The 18,747-nt window shown below is 39.6% G+C and overlaps 1 protein-coding gene across 4 annotated transcripts in view; it reads right to left on the bottom strand.

The window, feature by feature from the left end:
* Positions 1 to 18,747, bottom strand: part of LOC106600438 (cyclin-dependent kinase-like 5) — a 162,005-nt gene that overhangs the window by 142,916 nt on the left and 342 nt on the right. Inside the window, exon 1 of one of the 4 annotated variants that reach the window (XM_045699511.1) lies at positions 14,792 to 15,120. The exons of 1 other annotated variant lie outside the window; for it this stretch is intronic. In XM_045699511.1, coding sequence (XP_045555467.1) covers positions 14,792 to 14,855 — 64 coding nt within the window. In that variant the 5' untranslated portion in view covers positions 14,856 to 15,120. Of the gene's footprint in view, positions 1 to 14,791; positions 15,121 to 18,747 lie in introns of those variants that run through there. 2 more of the 4 variants (XM_045699509.1, XM_045699510.1) reach the window with 2 other exon arrangements.

Raw genomic sequence — 18,747 nt, 5'->3', positions numbered from 1 at the left:
AGTAGATAGTCAGTGAATAGGCATTACACAGACAGTAGATAGTCAGTGAATAGGCATTACACAGACAGTAGATAGTCAGTGAATAGGCATTACACAGACAGTAGATAGTCAGTGAATAGTCATTACACAGACAGTAGATAGTCAGTGAATAGTCATTACACAGACAGTAGATAGTCAGTGAATAGGCATTACACAGACAGTAGATAGTCAGTGAATAGTCATTACACAGACAGTAGATAGTCAGTGAATAGGCATTACACAGACAGTAGATAGTCAGTGAATAGGCATTACACAGACAGTAGATAGTCAGTGAATAGTCATTATACAGACAGTAGATAGTCAGTGAATAGTCATTATACAGACAGTAGATAGTCAGTGAATAGTCATTACACAGACAGTAGATAGTCAGTGAATAGGCATTACACAGACAGTAGATAGTCAGTGAATAGGCATTACACAGACAGTAGATAGTCAGTGAATAGGCATTACACAGACAGTAGATAGTCAGTGAATAGGCATTACACAGACAGTAGATAGTCAGTGAATAGGCATTACACAGACAGTAGATAGTCAGTGAATAGTCATTATACAGACAGTAGATAGTCAGTGAATAGTCATTATACAGACAGTAGATAGTCAGTGAATAGTCATTACACAGACAGTAGATAGTCAGTGAATAGTCATTACACAGACAGTAGATAGTCAGTGAATAGTCATTACACAGACAGTAGATAGTCAGTGAATAGGCATTACACAGACAGTAGATAGTCAGTGAATAGTCATTACACAGACAGTAAATAGTCAGTGAATAGTCATTATACAGACAGTAGATAGTCAGTGAATAGTCATTATACAGACAGTAGATAGTCAGTGAATAGTCATTACACAGACAGTAAATAGTCAGTGAATAGTCATTATACAGACAGTAGATAGTCAGTGAATAGTCATTACACAGACAGTAGATAGTCAGTGAATAGGCATTACACAGACAGTAGATAGTCAGTGAATAGTCATTACACAGACAGTAGATAGTCAGTGAATAGTCATTACACAGACAGTAGATAGTCAGTGAATAGGCATTACACAGACAGTAGATAGTCAGTGAATAGGCATTACACAGACAGTAGATAGTCAGTGAATAGGCATTACACAGACAGTAGATAGTCAGTGAATAGTCATTACACAGACAGTAGATAGTCAGTGAATAGTCATTACACAGACAGTAGATAGTCAGTGAATAGGCATTACACAGACAGTAGATAGTCAGTGAATAGGCATTACACAGACAGTAGATAGTCAGTGAATAGTCATTACACAGACAGTAGATAGTCAGTGAATAGGCATTACACAGACAGTAGATAGTCAGTGAATAGGCATTACACAGACAGTAGATAGTCAGTGAATAGGCATTACACAGACAGTAGATAGTCAGTGAATAGGCATTACACAGACAGTAGATAGTCAGTGAATAGGCATTACACAGACAGTAGATAGTCAGTGAATAGGCATTACACAGACAGTAGATAGTCAGTGAATAGTCATTACACAGACAGTAGATAGTCAGTGAATAGTCATTACACAGACAGTAGATAGTCAGTGAATAGGCATTACACAGACAGTAGATAGTCAGTGAATAGGCATTACACAGACAGTAGATAGTCAGTGAATAGGCATTACACAGACAGTAGATAGTCAGTGAATAGGCATTACACAGACAGTAGATAGTCAGTGAATAGGCATTACACAGACAGTAGATAGTCAGTGAATAGTCATTACACAGACAGTAGATAGTCAGTGAATAGGCATTACACAGACAGTAGATAGTCAGTGAATAGGCATTACACAGACAGTAAATAGTCAGTGAATAGTCATTATACAGACAGTAGATAGTCAGTGAATAGTCATTATACAGACAGTAGATAGTCAGTGAATAGTCATTACACAGACAGTAGATAGTCAGTGAATAGGCATTACACAGACAGTAGATAGTCAGTGAATAGTCATTACACAGACAGTAGATAGTCAGTGAATAGGCATTACACAGACAGTAGATAGTCAGTGAATAGTCATTACACAGACAGTAGATAGTCAGTGAATAGTCATTACACAGACAGTAGATAGTCAGTGAATAGTCATTACACAGACAGTAGATAGTCAGTGAATAGTCATTACACAGACAGTAGATAGTCAGTGAATAGTCATTACACAGACAGTAGATAGTCAGTGAATAGTCATTACACAGACAGTAGATAGTCAGTGAATAGTCATTACACAGACAGTAGATAGTCAGTGAATAGGCATTACACAGACAGTAGATAGTCAGTGAATAGTCATTACACAGACAGTAGATAGTCAGTGAATAGTCATTACACAGACAGTAGATAGTCAGTGAATAGTCATTACACAGACAGTAGATAGTCAGTGAATAGTCATTACACAGACAGTAGATAGTCAGTGAATAGGCATTACACAGACAGTAGATAGTCAGTGAATAGTCATTACACAGACAGTAGATAGTCAGTGAATAGTCATTACACAGACAGTAGATAGTCAGTGAATAGTCATTACACAGACAGTAGATAGTCAGTGAATAGGCATTACACAGACAGTAGATAGTCAGTGAATAGGCATTACACAGACAGTAGATAGTCAGTGAATAGGCATTACACAGACAGTAGATAGTCAGTGAATAGTCATTACACAGACAGTAGATAGTCAGTGAATAGTCATTACACAGACAGTAGATAGTCAGTGAATAGGCATTACACAGACAGTAGATAGTCAGTGAATAGGCATTACACAGACAGTAGATAGTCAGTGAATAGGCATTACACAGACAGTAGATAGTCAGTGAATAGTCATTACACAGACAGTAGATAGTCAGTGAATAGTCATTACACAGACAGTAGATAGTCAGTGAATAGGCATTACACAGACAGTAGATAGTCAGTGAATAGGCATTACACAGACAGTAGATAGTCAGTGAATAGGCATTACACAGACAGTAGATAGTCAGTGAATAGGCATTACACAGACAGTAGATAGTCAGTGAATAGGCATTACACAGACAGTAGATAGTCAGTGAATAGGCATTACACAGACAGTAGATAGTCAGTGAATAGGCATTACACAGACAGTAGATAGTCAGTGAATAGGCATTACACAGACAGTAGATAGTCAGTGAATAGGCATTACACAGACAGTAGATAGTCAGTGAATAGTCATTACACAGACAGTAGATAGTCAGTGAATAGGCATTACACAGACAGTAGATAGTCAGTGAATAGGCATTACACAGACAGTAGATAGTCAGTGAACAGGCATTACACAGACAGTAGATAGTCAGTAAATAGGCATTACACAGACAGTAGATAGTCAGTGAATAGGCATTACACAGACAGTAGATAGTCAGTAAATAGGCATTACACAGACAGTAGATAGTCAGTGAATAGGCATTACACAGACAGTAGATAGTCAGTGAATAGGCATTACACAGACAGTAGATAGTCAGTGAATAGGCATTACACAGACAGTAAATAGTCAGTGAATAGTCATTATACAGACAGTAGATAGTCAGTGAATAGTCATTATACAGACAGTAGATAGTCAGTGAATAGTCATTACACAGACAGTAAATAGTCAGTGAATAGTCATTACACAGACAGTAGATAGTCAGTGAATAGTCATTACACAGACAGTAGATAGTCAGTGAATAGGCATTACACAGACAGTAGATAGTCAGTGAATAGGCATTACACAGACAGTAAATAGTCAGTGAATAGTCATTATACAGACAGTAGATAGTCAGTGAATAGTCATTACACAGACAGTAGATAGTCAGTGAATAGTCATTATACAGACAGTAGATAGTCAGTGAATAGTCATTACACAGACAGTAGATAGTCAGTGAATAGTCATTACACAGACAGTAGATAGTCAGTGAATAGTCATTACACAGACAGTAGATAGTCAGTGAATAGGCATTACACAGACAGTAGATAGTCAGTGAATAGGCATTACACAGACAGTAGATAGTCAGTGAATAGTCATTACACAGACAGTAGATAGTCAGTGAATAGTCATTACACAGACAGTAGATAGTCAGTGAATAGGCATTACACAGACAGTAAATAGTCAGTGAATAGTCATTATACAGACAGTAGATAGTCAGTGAATAGTCATTACACAGACAGTAGATAGTCAGTGAATAGGCATTACACAGACAGTAGATAGTCAGTGAATAGGCATTACACAGACAGTAGATAGTCAGTGAATAGGCATTACACAGACAGTAGATAGTCAGTGAATAGGCATTACACAGACAGTAGATAGTCAGTGAATAGGCATTACACAGACAGTAGATAGTCAGTGAATAGGCATTACACAGACAGTAGATAGTCAGTGAATAGGCATTACACAGACAGTAGATAGTCAGTGAATAGTCATTACACAGACAGTAGATAGTCAGTGAATAGGCATTACACAGACAGTAGATAGTCAGTGAATAGTCATTACACAGACAGTAGATAGTCAGTGAATAGGCATTACACAGACAGTAGATAGTCAGTGAATAGGCATTACACAGACAGTAGATAGTCAGTGAATAGGCATTACACAGACAGTAGATAGTCAGTGAATAGTCATTACACAGACAGTAGATAGTCAGTGAATAGGCATTACACAGACAGTAGATAGTCAGTGAATAGTCATTACACAGACAGTAGATAGTCAGTGAATAGGCATTACACAGACAGTAGATAGTCAGTGAATAGGCATTACACAGACAGTAGATAGTCAGTGAATAGGCATTACACAGACAGTAGATAGTCAGTGAATAGGCATTACACAGACAGTAGATAGTCAGTGAATAGGCATTACACAGACAGTAGATAGTCAGTGAATAGGCATTACACAGACAGTAGATAGTCAGTGAATAGTCATTACACAGACAGTAGATAGTCAGTGAATAGGCATTACACAGACAGTAGATAGTCGACATATAGTCAGTGAATAGGCATTACACAGACAGTAGATAGTCAGTGAATAGGCATTACACAGACAGTAGATAGTCAGTGAATAGGCATTACACAGACAGTAGATAGTCAGTGAATAGTCATTACACAGACAGTAGATAGTCAGTGAATAGTCATTATACAGACAGTAGATAGTCAGTGAATAGTCATTACACAGACAGTAGATAGTCAGTGAATAGGCATTACACAGACAGTAGATAGTCAGTGAATAGGCATTACACAGACAGTAGATAGTCAGTGAATAGGCATTACACAGACAGTAGATAGTCAGTGAATAGGCATTACACAGACAGTAGATAGTCAGTGAATAGTCATTACACAGACAGTAGATAGTCAGTGAATAGTCATTACACAGACAGTAGATAGTCAGTGAATAGTCATTACACAGACAGTAGATAGTCAGTGAATAGTCATTACACAGACAGTAGATAGTCAGTGAATAGGCATTACACAGACAGTAGATAGTCAGTGAATAGGCATTACACAGACAGTAGATAGTCAGTGAATAGTCATTACACAGACAGTAGATAGTCAGTGAATAGTCATTACACAGACAGTAGATAGTCAGTGAATAGTCATTAACAGACAGAATAGTCGTTAGTCATTACACAGACAGTAGATAGTCAGTGAATAGTCATTACACAGACAGTAGATAGTCAGTGAATAGTCATTACACAGACAGTAGATAGTCAGTGAATAGTCATTACACAGACAGTAGATAGTCAGTGAATAGTCATTACACAGACAGTAGATAGTCAGTGAATAGTCATTACACAGACAGTAGATAGTCAGTGAATAGGCATTACACAGACAGTAGATAGTCAGTGAATAGTCATTACACAGACAGTAGATAGTCAGTGAATAGGCATTACACAGACAGTAGATAGTCAGTGAATAGGCATTACACAGACAGTAGATAGTCAGTGAATAGGCATTACACAGACAGTAGATAGTCAGTGAATAGGCATTACACAGACAGTAGATAGTCAGTGAATAGTCATTACACAGACAGTAGATAGTCAGTGAATAGTCATTACACAGACAGTAGATAGTCAGTGAATAGGCATTACACAGACAGTAGATAGTCAGTGAATAGTCATTACACAGACAGTAGATAGTCAGTGAATAGTCATTATACAGACAGTAGATAGTCAGTGAATAGTCATTACACAGACAGTAGATAGTCAGTGAATAGGCATTACACAGACAGTAGATAGTCAGTGAATAGGCATTACACAGACAGTAGATAGTCAGTGAATAGGCATTACACAGACAGTAGATAGTCAGTGAATAGTCATTACACAGACAGTAGATAGTCAGTGAATAGTCATTACACAGACAGTAGATAGTCAGTGAATAGTCATTACACAGACAGTAGATAGTCAGTGAATAGTCATTACACAGACAGTAGATAGTCAGTGAATAGTCATTACACAGACAGTAGATAGTCAGTGAATAGGCATTACACAGACAGTAGATAGTCAGTGAATAGGCATTACACAGACAGTAGATAGTCAGTGAATAGGCATTACACAGACAGTAGATAGTCAGTGAATAGTCATTACACAGACAGTAGATAGTCAGTGAATAGTCATTACACAGACAGTAGATAGTCAGTGAATAGTCATTACACAGACAGTAGATAGTCAGTGAATAGTCATTACACAGACAGTAGATAGTCAGTGAATAGTCATTACACAGACAGTAGATAGTCAGTGAATAGTCATTACACAGACAGTAGATAGTCAGTGAATAGGCATTACACAGACAGTAGATAGTCAGTGAATAGTCATTACACAGACAGTAGATAGTCAGTGAATAGTCATTACACAGACAGTAGATAGTCAGTGAATAGGCATTACACAGACAGTAGATAGTCAGTGAATAGGCATTACACAGACAGTAGATAGTCAGTGAATAGTCATTACACAGACAGTAGATAGTCAGTGAATAGTCATTACACAGACAGTAGATAGTCAGTGAATAGTCATTATACAGACAGTAGATAGCCAGTGAATAGGCATTACACAGACAGTAGATAGTCAGTGAATAGTCATTACACAGACAGTAGATAGTCAGTGAATAGTCATTATACAGACAGTAGATAGTCAGTGAATAGGCATTACACAGACAGTAGATAGTCAGTGAATAGGCATTACACAGACAGTAGATAGTCAGTGAATAGGCATTACACAGACAGTAGATAGTCAGTGAATAGGCATTACACAGACAGTAGATAGTCAGTGAATAGTCATTACACAGACAGTAGATAGTCAGTGAATAGTCATTACACAGACAGTAGATAGTCAGTGAATAGTCATTATACAGACAGTAGATAGTCAGTGAATAGGCATTACACAGACAGTAGATAGTCAGTGAATAGGCATTACACAGACAGTAGATAGTCAGTGAATAGTCATTACACAGACAGTAGATAGTCAGTGAATAGTCATTACACAGACAGTAGATAGTCAGTGAATAGGCATTACACAGACAGTAGATAGTCAGTGAATAGGCATTACACAGACAGTAGATAGTCAGTGAATAGTCATTACACAGACAGTAGATAGTCAGTGAATAGTCATTATACAGACAGTAGATAGTCAGTGAATAGTCATTACACAGACAGTAGATAGTCAGTGAATAGTCATTACACAGACAGTAGATAGTCAGTGAATAGTCATTACACAGACAGTAGATAGTCAGTGAATAGGCATTACACAGACAGTAGATAGTCAGTGAATAGTCATTACACAGACAGTAGATAGTCAGTGAATAGTCATTATACAGACAGTAGATAGTCAGTGAATAGTCATTACACAGACAGTAGATAGTCAGTGAATAGGCATTACACAGACAGTAGATAGTCAGTGAATAGTCATTACACAGACAGTAGATAGTCAGTGAATAGTCATTACACAGACAGTAGATAGTCAGTGAATAGTCATTACACAGACAGTAGATAGTCAGTGAATAGTCATTACACAGACAGTAGATAGTCAGTGAATAGTCATTACACAGACAGTAGATAGTCAGTGAATAGGCATTACACAGACAGTAGATAGTCAGTGAATAGGCATTACACAGACAGTAGATAGTCAGTGAATAGGCATTACACAGACAGTAGATAGTCAGTGAATAGTCATTACACAGACAGTAGATAGTCAGTGAATAGTCATTACACAGACAGTAGATAGTCAGTGAATAGGCATTACACAGACAGTAGATAGTCAGTGAATAGGCATTACACAGACAGTAGATAGTCAGTGAATAGGCATTACACAGACAGTAGATAGTCAGTGAATAGGCATTACACAGACAGTAGATAGTCAGTGAATAGGCATTACACAGACAGTAGATAGTCAGTGAATAGTCATTACACAGACAGTAGATAGTCAGTGAATAGGCATTACACAGACAGTAGATAGTCAGTGAATAGGCATTACACAGACAGTAGATAGTCAGTGAATAGTCATTACACAGACAGTAGATAGTCAGTGAATAGGCATTACACAGACAGTAGATAGTCAGTGAATAGTCATTACACAGACAGTAGATAGTCAGTGAATAGGCATTACACAGACAGTAGATAGTCAGTGAATAGTCATTACACAGACAGTAGATAGTCAGTGAATAGTCATTACACAGACAGTAGATAGTCAGTGAATAGGCATTACACAGACAGTAGATAGTCAGTGAATAGGCATTACACAGACAGTAGATAGTCAGTGAATAGTCATTACACAGACAGTAGATAGTCAGTGAATAGTCATTACACAGACAGTAGATAGTCAGTGAATAGGCATTACACAGACAGTAGATAGTCAGTGAATAGGCATTACACAGACAGTAGATAGTCAGTGAATAGGCATTACACAGACAGTAGATAGTCAGTGAATAGTCATTACACAGACAGTAGATAGTCAGTGAATAGTCATTACACAGACAGTAGATAGTCAGTGAATAGGCATTACACAGACAGTAGATAGTCAGTGAATAGGCATTACACAGACAGTAGATAGTCAGTGAATAGGCATTACACAGACAGTAGATAGTCAGTGAATAGGCATTACACAGACAGTAGATAGTCAGTGAATAGGCATTACACAGACAGTAGATAGTCAGTGAATAGGCATTACACAGACAGTAGATAGTCAGTGAATAGGCATTACACAGACAGTAGATAGTCAGTGAATAGGCATTACACAGACAGTAGATAGTCAGTGAATAGTCATTATACAGACAGTAGATAGTCAGTGAATAGTCATTATACAGACAGTAGATAGTCAGTGAATAGTCATTACACAGACAGTTAATAGTCAGTGAATAGTCATTATACAGACAGTAGATAGTCAGTGAATAGTCATTACACAGACAGTAGATAGTCAGTGAATAGTCATTACACAGACAGTAGATAGTCAGTGAATAGGCATTACACAGACAGTAGATAGTCAGTGAATAGTCATTATACAGACAGTAAATAGTCAGTGAATAGTCATTACACAGACAGTAGATAGTCAGTGAATAGGCATTACACAGACAGTAGATAGTCAGTAAATAGGCATTACACAGACAGTAGATAGTCAGTGAATAGGCATTACACAGACAGTAGATAGTCAGTGAATAGGCATTACACAGACAGTAGATAGTCAGTGAATAGGCATTACACAGACAGTAGATAGTCAGTGAATAGGCATTACACAGACAGTAGATAGTCAGTGAATAGTCATTACACAGACAGTAGATAGTCAGTGAATAGGCATTACACAGACAGTAGATAGTCAGTGAATAGGCATTACACAGACAGTAGATAGTCAGTGAATAGTCATTACACAGACAGTAGATAGTCAGTGAATAGTCATTACACAGACAGTAGATAGTCAGTGAATAGGCATTACACAGACAGTAGATAGTCAGTGAATAGGCATTACACAGACAGTAGATAGTCAGTGAATAGGCATTACACAGACAGTAGATAGTCAGTGAATAGGCATTACACAGACAGCAGATAGTCAGTGAATAGGCATTACACAGACAGTAGATAGTCAGTGAATAGGCATTACACAGACAGTAGATAGTCAGTGAATAGGCATTACACAGACAGTAGATAGTCAGTGAATAGGCATTACACAGACAGTAGATAGTCAGTGAATAGGCATTACACAGACAGTAAATAGTCAGTGAATAGTCATTATACAGACAGTAGATAGTCAGTGAATAGTCATTATACAGACAGTAGATAGTCAGTGAATAGGCATTACACAGACAGTAGATAGTCAGTGAATAGGCATTATACAGACAGTAGATAGTCAGTGAACAGGCATTACACAGACAGTAGATAGTCAGTAAATAGGCATTACACAGACAGTAGATAGTCAGTGAATAGGCATTACACAGACAGTAGATAGTCAGTGAATAGGCATTACACAGACAGTAGATAGTCAGTGAATAGGCATTACACAGACAGTAGATAGTCAGTGAATAGGCATTACACAGACAGTAGATAGCCAGTGAATAGGCATTACACAGACAGTAGATAGTCAGTGAATAGTCATTACACAGACAGTAGATAGTCAGTGAATAGTCATTACACAGACAGTAGATAGTCAGTGAATAGGCATTACACAGACAGTAGATAGTCAGTGAATAGGCATTACACAGACAGTAGATAGTCAGTGAATAGGCATTACACAGACAGTAGATAGTCAGTGAATAGGCATTACACAGACAGTAGATAGTCAGTGAATAGGCATTACACAGACAGTAGATAGTCAGTGAATAGTCATTACACAGACAGTAGATAGTCAGTGAATAGTCATTACACAGACAGTAGATAGTCAGTGAATAGGCATTACACAGACAGTAGATAGTCAGTGAATAGGCATTACACAGACAGTAGATAGTCAGTGAATAGGCATTACACAGACAGTAGATAGTCAGTGAATAGGCATTACACAGACAGTAAATAGTCAGTGAATAGTCATTATACAGACAGTAGATAGTCAGTGAATAGTCATTACACAGACAGTAGATAGTCAGTGAATAGTCATTACACAGACAGTAGATAGTCAGTGAATAGGCATTACACAGACAGTAGATAGTCAGTAAATAGGCATTACACAGACAGTAGATAGTCAGTGAATAGGCATTACACAGACAGTAGATAGTCAGTGAATAGGCATTACACAGACAGTAGATAGTCAGTGAATAGGCATTACACAGACAGTAGATAGCCAGTGAATAGGCATTACACAGACAGTAGATAGTCAGTGAATAGTCATTACACAGACAGTAGATAGTCAGTGAATAGTCATTACACAGACAGTAGATAGTCAGTGAATAGTCATTACACAGACAGTAGATAGTCAGTGAATAGGCATTACACAGACAGTAGATAGTCAGTGAATAGGCATTACACAGACAGTAGATAGTCAGTGAATAGGCATTACACAGACAGTAGATAGTCAGTGAATAGTCATTATACAGACAGTAGATAGTCAGTGAATAGTCATTATACAGACAGAGATAGTCAGTGAATAGTCATTACACAGACAGTAAATAGTCAGTGAATAGTCATTATACAGACAGTAGATAGTCAGTGAATAGTCATTACACAGACAGTAGATAGTCAGTGAATAGGCATTACACAGACAGTAGATAGTCAGTGAATAGGCATTACACAGACAGTAAATAGTCAGTGAATAGTCATTATACAGACAGTAGATAGTCAGTGAATAGTCATTACACAGACAGTAGATAGTCAGTGAATAGGCATTACACAGACAGTAGATAGTCAGTAAATAGGCATTACACAGACAGTAGATAGTCAGTGAATAGGCATTACACAGACAGTAGATAGTCAGTGAATAGGCATTACACAGACAGTAGATAGCCAGTGAATAGGCATTATACAGACAGTAGATAGTCAGTGAATAGTCATTATACAGACAGAGATAGTCAGTGAATAGTCATTACACAGACAGTAAATAGTCAGTGAATAGTCATTACACAGACAGTAGATAGTCAGTGAATAGGCATTACACAGACAGTAGATAGTCAGTGAATAGGCATTACACAGACAGTAAATAGTCAGTGAATAGTCATTATACAGACAGTAGATAGTCAGTGAATAGTCATTATACAGACAGAGATAGTCAGTGAATAGTCATTACACAGAGAGTAGATAGTCAGTGAATAGGCATTACACAGACAGTAGATAGTCAGTAAATAGGCATTACACAGACAGTAGATAGTCAGTGAATAGGCATTACACAGACAGTAGATAGTCAGTGAATAGGCATTACACAGACAGTAGATAGTCAGTGAATAGGCATTACACAGACAGTAGATAGCCAGTGAATAGGCATTACACAGACAGTAGATAGTCAGTGAATAGTCATTACACAGACAGTAGATAGTCAGTGAATAGTCATTACACAGACAGTAGATAGTCAGTGAATAGGCATTACACAGACAGTAGATAGTCAGTGAATAGGCATTACACAGACAGTAGATAGTCAGTGAATAGGCATTACACAGACAGTAGATAGTCAGTGAATAGGCATTACACAGACAGTAAATAGTCAGTGAATAGTCATTATACAGACAGTAGATAGTCAGTGAATAGTCATTATACAGACAGAGATAGTCAGTGAATAGTCATTACACAGACAGTTAATAGTCAGTGAATAGTCAATATAGAGACAGTAGATAGTCAGTGAATAGTCATTACACAGACAGTAGATAGTCAGTGAATAGGCATTACACAGACAGTAGATAGTCAGTGAATAGGCATTACACAGACAGTAAATAGTCAGTGAATAGTCATTATACAGACAGTAGATAGTCAGTGAATAGTCATTACACAGACAGTAGATAGTCAGTGAATAGGCATTACACAGACAGTAGATAGTCAGTAAATAGGCATTACACAGACAGTAGATAGTCAGTGAATAGGCATTACACAGACAGTAGATAGTCAGTGAATAGGCATTACACAGACAGTAGATAGCCAGTGAATAGGCATTATACAGACAGTAGATAGTCAGTGAATAGTCATTATACAGACAGAGATAGTCAGTGAATAGTCATTACACAGACAGTAAATAGTCAGTGAATAGTCATTACACAGACAGTAGATAGTCAGTGAATAGGCATTACACAGACAGTAGATAGTCAGTGAATAGGCATTACACAGACAGTAGATAGTCAGTGAATAGGCATTACACAGACAGTAGATAGTCAGTGAATAGTCATTATACAGACAGTAGATAGTCAGTGAATAGGCATTACACAGACAGTAGATAGTCAGTTAATAGGCATTACACAGACAGTAGATAGTCAGTGAATAGTCATTACACAGACAGTAGATAGTCAGTGAATAGTCATTATACAGACAGTAGATAGTCAGTGAATAGGCATTACACAGACAGTAGATAGTCAGTGAATAGGCATTACACAGACAGTAAATAGTCAGTGAATAGCCAGTAGATAGTCAGTGAATTTCAATCTACTACTGAAAAATTGACTCCTCTATTATCTTCAGAACTATATGTCAGATATGCCAATCAACTAATAATAAATAATGACTCTACGAAATGCAGAATGTACCCCATTCCTCGCTCTTGAAAACTAACTTACTAACTTCCTGATATGAAGATCCTGTCTGTGTCACTCAGTCAAGAGTGTCTTGATGGGAGAACCAAAGCCCTATCATGATATGTTCTATAAGTGGTGGTCCCTCCCCTACTTCGTTGCTTCACTTCCTGAATTGATGGGAGTTGGAAACTGAATTGCGCTTAACCCCCGGTGTGATGGGTGACCAGTAATCTGTGTGATGAGGATCCTTCAGTCAACAAATGGCATGGGAATGAAATGACTCATCTGATCTAGCGTTAAATTGTATTAGTGGAGGGACCAGTGAAGGAACCATGGGCCAGGGAAGTAGCCAGTCATTATACCCCAGCTCGGAGTATCTCTCCCTGGCCTGAGAGAGGCTTGCCACTCCCTCGCCCTTGCCCTGTAGCCTGGGCTATCAGCCTCAGCCCTTCAGCCAGTCAACCACATATACAGGAGAATTCAGGGGCTAAAGAGCTACTGAATAACATGATTACACACTCTTCCTCCAGCTATGTCATTTATGAACATATTAAGTGAATTTTGACATGAAATGACAGTTAGATTAGTTAGATGAAAGTAAAAGTGCGTAGCTCAAGAGATGAAGAAATTTTTTCCAAAACTCCATTTATGAATCTAAAAGGAATGGATGAAGAGCCAGTCGTGCAAATGGAAAAGGTCAACGAGTGTGATGTTGTCAGTTTGGCGGTGGTTTCTGGAAGGGTTTCATGGGCACAGCAGCTACAAGGCCTAGCCAGAGGACACATGGAGAGGTGGAGACAGTTTTAGCCCACTTTAGACCCTCCGGTTAAGTGGCGACTGTTCAGAATTGGGAACATGATGAGCACTTTAGAATAATAATTTATCTCTAGTTCTGCAAATAGTGTTTTTGGACACAGTACAGAGAATTTCTGGTGCCGTTTTCGTTAACCCTTGATCGTTGTAAACGTTTTCAGTCACAGCCATAAGTAACGCAGTGATAACAAGGTCAGAGAGGTAGCTAGAGAAATGGTTTTGGCTTTCAGCTTTGACCATCACACCAACATTACTAAAAACAACCACAAAAAACACTTTACTGTAAAACCGTAGTGTTCCCTTTGACAGTGTAATGCAGTAGTTGTAAATAATGATCATCAACTTACCTTCACCTACAATGCCAAGGACTTCAAATTTATTCATCACATCACCAATGTCAGTGGTCTTCATGAAGAGGAAACCAGCTGAGAGGAGCAGGAAGGTCTTAGAGAAGAGAGAACTCCAGGCAGGACTGAGACCAGAGTTTTACCACGCAACACAGAGGAGAGTCCTGGAGGAGTCTCCTCATCTTCTCTCGCTCTCTCTTTCACTCTCTCTTTCTCTCTCTCTCACACACACACACACACACACATATCTCTCTCTGCCTCTCTCTCTCTCTCTGTCTCTCTCTCTCTCTCTCTCTCTCTCTCTCTCTCTCACTCACTCTTTCACTTTCTCTCACAAATCTCTCTCTCCCTCAAACATGATTTATCTTGCAGTCTCTGTCTCTCACACCCCACACCCCACACACTCTCACCTGAAAAAAGCAGAGGGAAAATAGGGAAAGTGTGAGGTCACACAGCGCAGATCACCTGGAGGTCCTAGCTAACGTCATGCCTTTCTGTTGCCTGTGTGACAGCTAGAGACACACACACACACGCACGCACACACACACACACACACACACACACACACACACACACACACACACACACACACACACACACACACACACACACACACACACACACACACACACACACACACACACACACACACACACACACTCACACACACACACACACACACACACAGTCTTGCACAGCTAACCTTGTGGGGACATACAATTCAGTCCCAATCAAAATGATATTTTCCTTAACCCCTAACACTAAACCCTAACCTTAACCCTAAACCCCCTAGAAATAGCATTTGACCTTGTGGGGACTAACAAAATGTCCCCAGTTGGTCCAATTTTTCTTTGTTTACTATTCTTGTGGGGACTTCTGGTCCCCGCAAGTATAGTTAAATACATCCACACACACACACACACACACACACACACACACACACACACACACACACACACACACACACACACACACACACACACACACACACACACACACACACACACACACACACACACACACACACACACACACACACACACACACACACACACACACACACACACACACGTCACATGTCATCACACACACATCACATCACGTACAGATGATAGTCAGTACATACAGCACAGCAACATTTCCTTGGGTTCTATAACTCTTATATGAGCAAGAAACAACTTCCCTCCCTCCCTCCCCTCCCCCCTCCCTCCCTCCCTCCCTGGACCGCTTGGCTGGCAATATGTTACAGGTTAACTATTCCACTACAGTAGCCTTGGTAATAACTGCAGTCAGTGTACTCCACATCATGTGTGGCAGACAAATACTCTGGAATCAGCTCCCATAGGCAGGACCTCCACATAGTTAAGAAGGAACATGAGTCTAAAAACAGCAGCTGATCCCAACCATTTCCCTTACAGGTATGTTCTGCACTTAGGAAAACGCCCGCACAGAAAACACATGAAGGAGGAAAAACACATCCAAAATGTACAACTGTACTTTAAAATACTCTGCACATTGTTGGCTTATGGAATGTACTGTTCTGTGCTAACTAACTGCAGTTAATATTTCATTAAATCATTAAATTAGGAAATAGCAATAGGCAAATACACAATGTAGCCAAAGCAAAGATTTGTATAACTAACCCAAAATAGCATGTATTTGCATATTTCTGTTAGGGAACGCCTACTCTGTGCAATAACTAAATTCGCCCTTCGCACTCCATCTAAACAACACTTTTTTTACTTTGGCAAAGGATAAAATCTATCAACCTTAGTCCACTCTGTTCGTAATAGATTCTAGTTTTGGGAACAGAAAACTGCATTGAGATCAAATGTTTCATCGATGACAAAATGTGCAGAGCGTGGCCAAAATCCATCTTGTTCCATCTTCTCCCACTGCCGGCCACTGGGCTTCCTATCACTGCCATATTTGGTGGTGAGTGGAAACGCCAACCGGATGCTTCAGATGTAGACATCTGGTGAAACATCATTGTTCTATCTGTGGACTAACCTAGAAGACAGAGGAAGTGGCTCCCAGACATCTGGTGAAACATCATTGTTCTATCTGTGGACTAACCTAGAAGACAGAGGCAGTGGCTCCCAGACATCTGGTGAAACATCATTGTTCTATCTGTGGACTAACCTAGAAGACAGAGGCAGTGGCTCCCAGACATCTGGTGAAACGTCATTGTTCTATCTGTGGACTAACCTAGAAGACAGAGGCAGTGGCTCCCAGACATCTGGTGAAACATCATTGTTCTATCTGTGGACTAACCTAGAAGACAGAGGCAGTGGCTCCCAGACATCTGGTGAAACATCATTGTTCTATCTGTGGACTAACCTAGAAGACAGAGGAAGTGGCTCCCAGACATCTGGTGAAACGTCATTGTTCTATCTGTGGACTAACCTAGAAGACAGAAGCAGTGGCTCCCAGACATCTGGTGAAACATCATTGTTCTATCTGTGGACTAACCTAGAAGACAGAGGCAGTGGCTCCCAGACATCTGGTGAAACATCATTGTTCTATCTGTGGACTAACCTAGAAGACAGAGGAAGTGGCTCCCAGACATCTGGTGAAACATCATTGTTCTATCTGTGGACTAACCTAGAAGACAGAGGCAGTGGCTCCCAGACATCTGGTGAAACATCATTGTTCTATCTGTGGACTAACCTAGAAGACAGAGGCAGTGGCTCCCAGACATCTGGTGAAACGTCATTGTTCTATCTGTGGACTAACCTAGAAGACAGAGGCAGTGGCTCCCAGACATCTGGTGAAACATCATTGTTCTATCTGTGGACTAACCTAGAAGACAGAGGAAGTGGCTCCCAGACATCTGGTGAAACATCATTGTTCTATCTGTGGACTAACCTAGAAGACAGAGGAAGTGGCTCCCAGACATCTGGTGAAACATCATTGTTCTATCTGTGGACTAACCTAGAAGACAGAGGAAGTGGCTCCCAGACATCTGGTGAAACATCATTGTTCTATCTGTGGACTAACCTAGAAGACAGAGGCAGTGGCTCCCAGACATCTGGTGAAACGTCATTGTTCTATCTGTGGACTAACCTAGAAGACAGAGGCAGTGGCTCCCAGACATCTGGTGAAACATCATTGTTCTATCTGTGGACTAACCTAGAAGACAGAGGAAGTGGCTCCCAGACATCTGGTGAAACATCATTGTTCTATCTGTGGACTAACCTAGAAGACAGAGGCAGTGGCTCCCAGAAGCTCAACATCTACAACTGTTACGTTGCAGGAAATACCCCAGACTAGGTCTGACAACAGGCAAATGAACAGATAAAAACTAGTCCCTGCTGCTATTCTGGGGTTGCTACATCCCACAGGTTCAGAACTTGAAATGATGAATGATGGATTGTATGTATGTGTGTGTATGTGTGTGCATGTGTGTGTGTGTGTGCATGCGTGTGTATGTGTGTGTGTGTGTGCGTGCGTGCGTGCGAGTGTGTGTGTGTGTGTGTGTGTGTGTGTGTGTGTGTGTGTGTGTGTGTGTGTGTGTGTGTGTGTGTGTGTGTGTGTGTGTGTGTGTGTGTGTGTGTGTGTGTGTGTGTGTGTGACAGAGTGTGAGAGAGAGAGAGAGAGAGAGAGAGAGAGAGAGAGAGAGAGAGAGAGAGAGAGAGAGAGAGAGAGCTGGTGTGCGATGAAACTGCGTCTCTAAATCGCAGTGACGCTAAAGCAAAGCAAAACAGCATTCCTATAGCCTGCTCTGTCAGCCTCCCACATACTGTTCCTCCTGCATCACCATGTAATACAGGCAGCCTATGTAGGCTATGCCATGTATCGATCACGATGTCTAGCAACAAACTGCTTTACCAAAACCTGATTCCATTCTCATGACAAATGACATGTTATGTCTGTAATATAACAGAATGACAGAAGGAAATCGGGATAATAAGCTAGTATAATTGTCATCAGGTTGACTGGAAGCTATGCCTGCC

This window comes from Salmo salar, chromosome ssa17, assembly GCF_905237065.1.
Source record: "Salmo salar chromosome ssa17, Ssal_v3.1, whole genome shotgun sequence".
In the NCBI taxonomy this organism is placed as follows: domain Eukaryota; kingdom Metazoa; phylum Chordata; class Actinopteri; order Salmoniformes; family Salmonidae; genus Salmo; species Salmo salar.
The sequence above is the reverse complement of the archived record's forward strand: the minus strand, read 5'-3'. Positions and strand labels throughout refer to the sequence as shown.